Below are 11,698 nucleotides of genomic sequence, written 5' to 3'. Positions count from 1 at the left end.
TTCATTGTGGATTATTTGGTCAATTTCGGCTTGCAGACCAATTTTTACGATATGGATGTGCCTGCAAACTTGTAAGTACTTATGTTTATTGTAATGCTTTATCTGTCATCAATGATTTCTGATAATAATTATTCAAGGTTATGCAGCTAATATTTTTCTCAAAATCGTTCGATTGCTACGCTGTTATGCATTAGTAAATCAAGCCAGTGCCTAAAAAAATCAACTTCACACCGTTTATATTTTAAGGATAAAGAATAGGCCTAATCGTATTTAAACTGTGATTAAATTATATACAGAATTCGTATCAGAGAGAAACGCTCCCTTTCCATTCGTCCAAGTTGTCAATCACACAGCGTTCGTTAATCTGGACACTTGCTAAAACTCGAAATTAAGCAAATGATGCGGTTACACTTCACAGCTATTAATGTATTTACAACGTGTTTGCATTGTTATTTTTGTGAAAGAATTCGTGATATTTCATCTGTTGGAATAGATCCAAATGATCAATACTTTTGACGATTTGTTAATCTCGATAGTAAAAAAAATGTAGTGAAAGTTTTCGAGAGAGTTGCATATGTTACACTAGTTATTTCTTATGGAAACGTCTGGCAATAACAGAAATGGGCGTTTACATTGAAGTAATACAGACACGTCCCCTTAAATCAGAGGCTAAAATCAGGCTTGGTCAAATGCCTTTTATTTGTAAATTGATAAAACTTGTTGCAGAAATCATAGTAACATATAAGTTATATAATTATTATTATATAATAACATAATAATGTATAATGTATCCACTTTAGGAGACATTATAAAATAATAAAGTCCAATTTATGACCCCTTTAAAAAATGTAAAGCTCAATTTTATTTACATATTTATATACTTACTAATTTGTGAGTTGGCATGTTGCTGATTTCAGATACATTAGGCTGAGTCTGTTGTGGTGGTCTGTAGATGAAATCCAAATCAGTTGTCACGTCCACAGTGGTTTGTCTGGTGCACTGAATGTCGAAATTGTCCGTATGGTCTGAAAAGTAGAGTATATAGATGCATTGTGTGAGTACATTTAAATGGGAACAATAAGAAAACGGGTAGTCAATTCTATATTTATTCATGATTAAATGGCATTGTGAAGTGTTTAGTAAAGTTTTTGCTAAACTATAGTCATATTCATAAAATCCAATAGTTCAACAGTCGTTTTCCAGTCGTTACTTAAAAGCTCATTTAAAGTAGTCTGATACCACAGCAAAAATGTGACTGTTATGGATACGGGAAAGACAAATTATGTCTGAGTTCGCGCTTTATCTGATTCACTCTATGCGTGATACACATTGTGTGTTCCAGAGCTAAAATAGTTGTGCTGAACTGCAATTGGTCCACGGATCAACTAGGCTACGATCCGTTTAACCCCTTATTGAAAATTTACAGTTTGCAGAAAGTATTATAAAAACGTATAATGACGAACAGAAAATGTCAATTATTGAATCAAACCGTCGGTTTGTTGGTAAAGGAAAAAAAAATGTGTTTGACCTTCAAAGCCAAAACATATAGCCTAGGAGTATACGTGCTTTTAATGGTGTAGGCCTAATCATAACGTAACTTTTTAATAGGTTTATAAAATATGAATTTATTCTAACCTATAGCCTATGTATATTCGGTTAACAAAGAATTAAATAATACTAATAGTTCGCATAAAATAAATTATTATATAATGTTTATAAATAGCCTATAAAAAAATATTTTTCTATTGTAAAATAGAACACGTAAGTTAGCCTACTTACCAATTGTTTTCCTGGCGTTGTTTAATTTCACCGGAGTCTTGTTTTTCTCCGCCATCATTATGCTGCCATGTTTTTCGGGAGTAAAAAACACAGCCTGGTGGTACTCTTCCCTGGATGTTTGGACAGTTGCATTAAAATATATATATTTTTTATTTTTTATTTTTGATGTCTTAATCTGAGAAACCGAATGCATGTAGCCAGTTATCACGGTGTCATTTGATTTGTCCATTTAGCAATTTTCTGTATTGAATTTAATTCTTGACTTGGCGGGCTGCTGTCTTGAGCAAATCTAAAGCGGTAATGCTTTAGTCTATTTGAAAAGCGCGGGTTTTATATTCGTATTTTTCATATTGAGATGGGCGTATTCAACTGGTGGTTTCTGATTCGCTTAAATGAAATCCAGTTTTTTGTAAACAAAAGGTAGCCTATCCCATTAACTGTATTGGTTTGAAGGTAGGATGACATCAGCGATCAAAAATTAAAAGTAGATACAATATTTATAGAATATATTACTTCAAGAATAATTCTAATTTAAGTTTTTTAGTTTTTCAATGTATAAAAAGAAAAGAAAAAGATGTAGGCTGTACAGTACAGATTTAGGCTATTTGATTAGCCATTAGATAAACTGATGTAGGCCTATTTTTTTAATAAAAAAAGGTTTAGGGTTATTGGTGATGGCTGTAGGATAGACATATAGGATAGGACACATATTTTTATTATAGAAATATTAGACTCGCCATTGTGTGAATATAAATCGATAACAGTATATAATTTTTTTTTTATCTGAAATATTTGACTGAGGTATTGTCTTGGAGGACCACTCATTGTTTAATTGTAATTTTAATATTTTGGGGTTTTCCACTCGTAGCCTATAATTTCCACAAATGAATGCACATTTCCATGTTAACTCAATAATGCGACATGCAGAAAAATGCACATACACAGCAGACACAGAGACAAACTTTATATTATAAGGACATTCCATGTGTGTTTTGTTTTCATGATAAGGTCTAGCCCCTAACTTTTATCCCAGATAATCTTTCTGCATTTATACATTTTAGATAATAATAATAATAATAATATTAATGTAAAATGGTTTGGTAATTAGGTGTTACCATTCTCATAATGTAGGCAAAACTAAAGTCGTTTAGAATGGTAGTGGGTGAAACCTGTAGGCTGCAGAATGACTGTAAACAAAAAAAAAATTTAAACTGAGATTTTGATTGGAAATGTTTATGCATCTTCCTGAGTTGATTCAAGTTATTCATTTATTAAACATTAAAAATGTAAAATGTTTTGTTGATCAGAGTAACTACTTTGTTTTGATCTAAGTTTGCTTTTTTCCCGCATGTGCAACTTCAGGTACTTTTAAGTACGGCTGTTGATGAGAAATTTGGTAGCTGTGTGCTGCTTTAATTCCGTGTTTCTGCAGAATGACTGGTATGCATTAGTCATGTTTTTAATTGATTGTGTGTTATTTTGGTGATTTGGGCAGTTTTGGGTGCTTTTCAATGATGATGTGAATGGACATTGGACATTGTCTTGTTTATTCAATCCAGCGTTTCTGTAAAGTCACTGGTGTTTATAGACATATTGATGGGAATGGTCATGTTTCTTACAGCAATGCTTGTTTGGGTTACCGTCGGCGCTCACTGGAAGACTACATTACCTATCTATCACTGGTTTAGAACTACAGCAAACTGTGGTAAGTCATATAGCTCAAAATACACAGAACGATTTTTCCTCGTGTTTTTTCCTCATTGTCCCTGCATTATAAATGGTATAAAGTTTAATTTGTTATTATTATTACTGTAAATCATTTAATTAATAAGTAAGTTATACTTTGTATTATATTAAACATATTTTCTATATAATCATAAGCTAATTTAGCAGTTTTGCTGATTTAATGTAGTTTAAACAAACAAACAAGGAATTATATTTAATGAAATTGACTTATGCAGAAAACAAAAAACAATGTAGAGTGAATTAAAGGGATAGTTCACTCAAAAATGAAAATTCTGTCATCATTTACTCACCCTCAAGTTGTTCCAAACCTGTATGAGTTTCTTTGTTCTGCTGAACACAAAGGAAGATATATGGAAGAATGTTAGTAATCAAACAAATCTCGGTCCCCATTGACTTCCATAGTAGGAAAAAATATATACTATGGTAGTCAATGGGGACCGAGATCTGTTTGATTACAAACATTCTTCCAAATATCTTCCTTTGTGTTCAGCAGAACAAAGAAACTCATACAGGTTTGGAACAACTTGAGGGTGAGTAAACATTTTTGGGTGAACTATCCCTTTAAGTGAGACATTTGCTTATGTCTTGACAGATTTATTGACCATTTACAATGTCTTCAGCCACTATTTGAGGAGAAGAGAGGATGACTTGCAGTTATTAAAGGATGAGGTTGATGATGTTTCATGGCCAAATGAAATAACCAATCAGAGGAGAGCCCTTCTAGCCAATCAATTTTTTTCCAATCTTTACTAGAGTTGAGCCGGATACTCGGCTGAAACGAGTATCCGGTACGGATAAAGCACTTTTGTCGAGTACGAGTATTATACGAGTAATACGAGTCAATATCTGTGCTCGGATTAAAAAAAAAGAAAGTTATGTTGAGATTAGGGCTGGGCGATATATCGATATAAAGAATATATATATATATATATATTTTTTTTACCATTATATATATCGATATAATTCAAATTTGCGCTGTGATCCTTGCTCCAAGCCAGCTGACCCGGAGCTCTCTGCACTGCTCCCCGCGCCCCTGCTCCTCCTTTTCCACTTTGCGTGCGTGTTTAGAGCATGTTATGTTATAACATGAAATAAAGTCTTTCACTTCAGAAAAACGGACTTTCTTGTCCTGTCAGCCGTTATACTGTAGTCGTAGCGCACACTCAATTGCACGCGCAAGTGCGGCGGCGCGCGCGGTGTATCGCCTCTCTGTATATAAAGTGCTGTATATAAAGAAACTACGAGCATGCAACGCCGTTACGTTGTAAATTACACGAAATAAAAGTAATGCAGGTATGATTTTCATTCTATTCACCAGGAGCAGTTTCCATGTTTCATTAACAGTTCTTATTAGTATTGTGTATTCACCATGGTAACTGTCGTTTCCATATTAACCCCAAAATGCCACTATTTTTCTTTGTGTTATTTTTTTAATATTTTTAAATGACTGTAGTGGCTCATACCAACATTGTATTAACAAAAACTAGTTTGGGACTGCTATTTAATACCACTTCCGGGTTAAATCCCGCCCACTTCCGGGTTAGGCCCCGCCCAGTCCGAGTACAGATATAGATACAGATAAGTCATATGGTTAACAGATACAGATACAGATAATGCTGTACTCGCTCATCCCTAATCTTTACCTTGGTTGAAGATTGTTGCCACTGTTACAGTAATTGTGATAAACTTATCCATAATCCTGGAAGACGCCATTGTTCTTGAAGACATTACACATCATCTAGCAGCATTTGCTTAATTTTCAGACTTATGCAATGAATATGGAGTATCCAAAATTACTGAAGAAATACAGTAGATTTTTATGGATGTAGATGGTAAGAGTGCAGTTACGGAAGTCTTAACCCATTTAATCCCACATTTTTCCCAGACACAAAAATATCCAAATCATGTGTCATTAGTATCCCTTTGAAACAATCAATAATAATTTTTTGAAATTTTCATGGAAAAGTGTGTGAAAAAGTGTGTTTTATGATCGGTCACAATTGTGACCGGTGGGATACTGTGTTGTATCAACCATTAGACAGACTGAATATAGGTCTATTTGACCTGTGCAGTGTGTTTGTGTGTGTGTGTGTGTGTGTGTGTGTGTGTGTGTGTGTGTGTGTGTGTGAGTGTGTGAGTGAGTGAAAAGTGTATTGTTTTCATGTAAATGGTTGTGTTTGACAGTTTTTTATTTTTATTTGTTTGTGTGTGTGCGCGCGTGTGTGTGTGTGTGTGTGTGTGTGTGTGTGTGTGTGTGTGAGAGAGAGAGGTGATTTGACTGAGTGTGATTTATTCATATTTGTGAGTGCGTGTGTATGAGTGAAGAGTATTGTTTGTTTGCATGTGCATGGTTGTGCTTGCAAGGTTGTTTTTTATTTTTATTTTTTTATGTTTTGTTTATTTGTGGATGCATGGTTGGGTGCGCAAGTATGTATGATTTTTTTTCTTTGTGTGTGTGTAGGTGTATACAATCTTTTATGTGTGTCCCCAAAAACTATCCATACGCTTTTCACTCAAAGTCTAACACTGAAAACGTACTCGGTTACCTAACGTAACCTCTGTTCTCTCTAGAGAGGGAACGAGTATTGCGTAAGTTTAGCTTACGCTACGGGTAAAGTCATCTTTTCTCGAGATATGAAGCAAAAATTATCCTTAATTTTTATATCTTGTCAACGCAGTGCGGCAGCAAGCAGACCTAGAGCAGGCAATCTACCGTGCTCATAGGCTGCTCTGCGGCAACTGCAGCAGCCTATCACTGAGCCCTTGGCGTGACGTCACGCCCAATGAGCGCGAGCAGCGCGCCTACGCGTCACGGCCCGAGGCGGGGCGTGGCAGAGGGTATAAATATGGGCTGAGAGGCTGCTTTCACTGGTTTTTGTCGCAGAAGCGAGTGAGCTCGTGGCGCGAGCACGGCGGGTTACGCAATACTCGTTCCCTCTCTAGAGAGAACAGAGGTTACGTTAGGTAACCGAGTACGTTCTCTTACGAGAGGTTCTCTCGTATTGCGTAAGTTTAGCTTACGCTACGGGAACTCCCTTGTCAACGCCGTGCGCGCCCGGCATCCACTGAATGAGTCCCAGGGAAGCCCGGGGAACACGAGAGTGTGAGCCAGGCGGCCAATGATATGGCTAGCGCAAGTACATAAGCACATAGTAGGGGGAACAGAACGGCGCGGCCGGTCTGACTAACCAACCCTTATATTGTACAGCTCAACCAGGAGGGCTAAATCAAACAGCAGTAGCCCGCGCACAGAAGTGGGCCGGCCTACGCGAGATTTAGACTGATAAAAGTTTAGCCTGCAGGGCGGGAACTTCTAGATTGTAAAATCTAACAAATGTAGACGGGGAGGCCCAGCCCGCCGCCGTACAAATGTCATGAATAGAAATTCCGCTAGTCCAAGCCCATGACGAGGCCATGCCTCTAGTAGAGTGGGCTCTGATGCCCAAAGGGCATTGCAGGTCTTTAGACGCATAAGCAGCTGCAATAGCGTCCACTATCCATCTGGACAGAGTGTGTTTCGAGGCGGCGAGACCCTTGGTGCGCCCACCAAACGAAACGAAAAGCTGCTCCGAGCGCCTCATGGCGGCGGAGCGCGTAATGTAATTTCTCAGCGCTCTGACAGGGCAAAGGAGATTACTGTCAACTTCGCTGCCGGTAGCCGGCAAAGCTGAGAGAGAAATGACCTGTGCTCTGAAGGGTGTGCCCAACACTTTGGGGACATAACCGTGTCTCGGTTTGAGAATGACTTTAGAGTCATTAGGTCCGAACTCGAGACATGCCGCGTTAACTGATAACGCATGCAGGTCACCCACACGTTTGACTGAAGACAGGGCTATCAGAAAAACGGTTTTGAGCGTGAGGTATTTCATATCCACAGTTTCCATGGGTTCAAAGGGATGCGCTTTCATGGCCTCTAAGACCAGGGAAAGATCCCAAATAGGAACCGAGGGGGGTCGCGGGGGGTTCATCCTCCTAGCTCCTCTAAGGAAGCGGATAATGAACTCATTCCTCCCTAATGCGCGGCCCAGCGCCGAGTCGGAAAAAGCTGATATGGCCGCAACATATACTTTGAGCGTGGAGGGGGACCTGCCCATGTCCAACAGCTCTTGGAGGAAACAAAGCACACGCGACACCTCACATGTTTGTGGATCCAGCCCTTGGGCGGTGCACCATTTATTAAACACAGACCATTTAGATGTGTAGAGCCGTCTCGTAGAGGGAGCTCTAGACTGTGTGATCGTGTTCACAACCCCTATTGGCAAGTCAACGGGTATCCGTTGACTATCCATACATGCAGAGACAGCGCTCTGGATGAGGATGCCAGATCGAGCCGCGGGCTTGAGAGAGAAGGTCTCTTCTCACCGGTATCGGCCAGGGGGGTGTGTCCGCCAGCCGTATTAGATCTGGGAACCACGTTTGATTCTCCCAATACGGGGCTATGAGGAGCACCGTGTGGCGCGCTTCCCTGATTCTCCCGATGACTTGTGGCAGCAGAGAGACAGGGGGAAAAGCGTAAAGCGGGCCGCTGGGCCAGGTTTGGGCCAGCGCGTCCTCGCTCTTGGAAAAGAACCGTGGGCAGTGCGCGTTGTCTTTTGACGCAAAGAGGTCGACTTCCGCTCTGCCGAAACGGCGCCACAGTGACTGGACTGTTTGGGGATGCAAAGACCACTCCCCCAGGGGAACATTGTCCCTGGACAGTCTGTCTGGACCCTCGTTCAGGAGACCCGGCACATGCGCGGCTCTGAGCGAGCGCAGTGAGTGCTGAGCCCACACAAGGAGGCGTTCCGCCAGGGCGCAGAGTGTTTTGGATCTGACACCGCCCTGACGGTTCACATAGGCTACCACTGACATGTTGTCCGTGCGGACTAGTACATGGTGGCCCTGTAGGTATGGGAGGAAGTGCTTGAGCGCTTTCTCGACCGCCAGCATCTCTAGACAGTTTATATGAAGGTGACTCTCCTGGTCTGACCAAGGGCCATAGACCGGTCTGCCCTCTAATAGCGCTCCCCAACCTAGGTTGGACGCATCTGTCGAGACAACTTTCCGGTGCGAGACAACTCCCATCGTCACTCCCGTGCGATACCATTCGGCTGCTAGCCAGGGCTGCAGGGCTGAAACACAGCCATGATCCACTCTGACTCGTAAGCGGCCGGCCGTCCAGGCTCGGTGAGGCACTCGCGCTTTCAGCCAGCGTTGAAGCGGGCGCATGCGCAGTAAGCCCAGCTGGAGCACTGCTGCAGCTGAGGCCATATGCCCCAGGACTCGCTGGAATGTCCTCAGCGGAACCTGACTGCCTGTCTGGAAAGACGCGGCGAGATGTCGAATGCGGCGCGCGCGCTGCTCTGACAATCTGGCCGTCATAGCCACCGAGTCCAGTTCTATTCCGAGAAAGGAAGTCGACTGGCGGGGCAGTAATGAGCTCTTGGTCCAGTTGACCGAGAGACCCAAGCATTCCAGATGGCTGAGAAGCGCTGTTCTGTGAGACAAAAGCTCTGCCTCTGACTGCGCGAGGACTAGCCAGTCGTCCAGATAATTCAGTATCCGCATTCCTTGTCTCCTCAGGGGAGAGAGAGCCGCGTCCATGCACTTCGTAAATGTACGGGGTGCTAAAGATAGACCGAACGGCAGGACGGTGTACTGATATACCCGACCGTCAAAGGCGAATCTCAAGAATGGCCTGTGACGGGGTATTATCTGAATCTGAAAATATGCGTCCTTTAGATCGAGAGAGATGAACCAGTCTCCCGGCGAATTTGCGCGAGGATTTGTCTGGTTGTGATCATTTTGAACGGCCGTCTCATGAGAGCTTTGTTCAAATGTCTCAGATCTAAAATAGGTCTCAGCGCTCCGTCCTTCTTGGGTACGAGGAAGTAACGGCTGTAAAGCCCGACTCGCTCAGAGAAGGATAAACCTGTTCTATAGCCCCTTTGCGCAGCAGCTTCGCTATTTGTGCTTGAAGCAGGTGCGCTGCTTCTAAAGTCACTTTTGTCTCCGTCTGCGCTAGAAAGCGCGGGGGGCGACGAGCGAATTGAAGCGAATAGCCGGGTTATATAGTATTCAGCACCCATTCTGACGCGCCCTGAATAGCTTCCCATGCTTTTGCACGCATAGCTAGGGGTCGAATGGTCTCTGGGTTCAGATCGCCGCGCTGAGCGGGATGGGGAACCTGTATCAGAGAGGATGGGGCGGCGACGCGCCGCCAGTGCTCGAACACGGGGGCTGGAAAACAGTGCTGACTGGCTGTACAGCATATGATGGCTCGATCGCTACGGATGGAGCGCGTTTTGCTGCTAAACACCCCTGGCGCGAGAGCGGCGTGGGGGTTGTCATGTCTGAAAGTGGGTGCGCGTGCTCGTGAGCGGGCGCAGAGTTTACACTTATAACACGGCCAGTGTTTGGGAGCTTTGTAACCCGAGGTAACTGAGTGGCAGAGCAAGCAGCGGGTAGTTGTGAGCACAGGGTTGTGGGCACATTTACTACACTTGGTACTCGAGCGTGTGTCCGCTTTATGAGAGTGCGCTCTGAGCGTGTTACCATGGGGATAGTGTTTGTGTGTAGTGGTGAGCACAATTTCTACACTTATGACACCTTCGGCCAGAGCCGGAATGTTTGTGAGCTTTGGAGGATCTGCAACCCGGGGTAACTGTGTAACAGAGCGGGCAGTGGGTAGGTGTGGGCACAGAATTGTGGGCACATTCTCTACGCTTAGCACTCGAGCGGCGCATGCCCGCTATGAGAGTGCGCTCTGTGAGCGTTACCGGGGAGACCGTGTTTGTGTGTAGCAGTGAGCACGTGGGAGTGGGCACATATTCTACACTTATAACACCATTGGCGTTATAGGAAACTGATAGAGCGAATGCTTTGATGGCTCATATGTTTAGACGCTCATAATACTCAAGCACCATCCTGTGAGCGGGAGGGTGCGAGATGCGGGTTCACTTTCTGTATGTAAGAAAGCTGCCGCGAGCTCGAAGAAGCCAGCAGAAAAAATATATTTATCTGCCGCCAGAGTCGGATTCGAACTCGGGTCCCCCGCGCGGGAGCCTTGTGTTCTGCCACTGAGCCACAGGGGCACACATAAGCTCTTAGTTAGCGCGAGCATATGACAGAGCGTCGTGTTTCGTTTCGGCGTTTGTTTGCAGGCGCGCGTGTATTAAACAGGCTCGTTTACTGCAGTATTAGTATTTCCAGCCGCCTGAACTTTAGAGGGGACTGAGAAATATGTCAGGAACGGAGTTTAGTCCGACCTGGGTGGGACTTCCCCTTTTCGCCGGTGCTCGTGACGTCCGCTCTGATATCCCTTGAGAACGGCGCGGTTGCGCGGCTCGGACAAAGGGAGAGAGAGCGGGAAGATGTCATCATGTGCTGTGACATCGTTAGTTTGCAGACGTGCGTGTATGAAAACAGGCTCGTTTACTGCAACATAGATATTTCTAGTCGCCTGTAGCTTAGGAGGGGACTGAGAAATGGAGGTGGCCGGTAGGTGACGCGCACGACCGAGACGCGGGGTAGCTTTCTTATAACGTAAAGGAAGCCAGCCCGTGACCGCCTACTTCTGACATCCCTTGTGAGCGGCGCGTTTGCGCGGCTCGAACAGAGGGGGAGAGCGCAGGAAGGGCGAGCGTCGTCATGTTTTGCGTAGCGTTAGTTTGCAGGCGTGCGTGCATAAAAACAGGCTCGTTACTGCAATATATGTATTTCCAGTCGCCTGAGCTTAGGAGGGGACTGAGAAATATGTCAGGAATGGAGGTTAGTCCGCTAACACTCTACTCTCCTTTAGCCAGTGACGGGGGGGTAGCTTTCTTGTAACGTAAAGGAAGCTATAGCCCGAGACCGTCCGTTTCTGACATCCCTTGTGAGCGGCGCCGTTTGCGCGGCTTGACAGAGGGGTCTGACGTCATCTGCTTCGTCCCCTGAGGCGACGGCAGTGCGGGCAATGGCCGGCCGCTGCGCGTCGGTGAAGGGCGGGGGAGAAGGAGAGAGCGAGGCTCGCGGGAGGGGCTCCGGCGAGCGCTCAGCTGTCATACCCGGCTCGCTGAACGCAGCCGCCCGGGTAGAAGGCCAGGCAGAGAGCGCAATCACAAGGCGGTCTCCGTCGCTGAGCGTGGCTCTGCACGAGCCACAGGATGAGCGAGGCATTTGAAACAACGCCTCGCGCTCTTTTAGATGCAAA

General features: G+C 44.2%; 1 protein-coding gene across 1 annotated transcript; it reads right to left on the bottom strand.

Moving 5' to 3' along the window:
* Positions 1-4,489: 4,489 nt before the first annotated feature.
* LOC309496416 (uncharacterized protein) lies at positions 4,490-10,400 on the bottom strand (the record flags this gene model as incomplete). The annotated part of the gene is made up of 3 exons (XM_082166409.1): positions 8,235-10,400; positions 6,944-7,357; positions 4,490-4,575 (listed from the first exon to the last, which is right to left on the bottom strand). The coding sequence occupies exons 1-3, from the start codon at positions 9,106-9,108 to the stop codon at positions 4,490-4,492; spliced, it is 1,374 nt and encodes a 457-aa protein (XP_082022535.1). The 5' UTR covers positions 9,109-10,400.
* Between the last annotated feature and the right edge of the window lie 1,298 nt (positions 10,401-11,698).

The sequence above is a fragment of the Leuciscus leuciscus genome, assembly GCF_965113295.1.
Source record: "Leuciscus leuciscus genome assembly, chromosome: 4".
NCBI classification, from domain to species: Eukaryota; Metazoa; Chordata; class Actinopteri; order Cypriniformes; family Leuciscidae; genus Leuciscus; species Leuciscus leuciscus.
The sequence above is the reverse complement of the archived record's forward strand: the minus strand, read 5'-3'. Positions and strand labels throughout refer to the sequence as shown.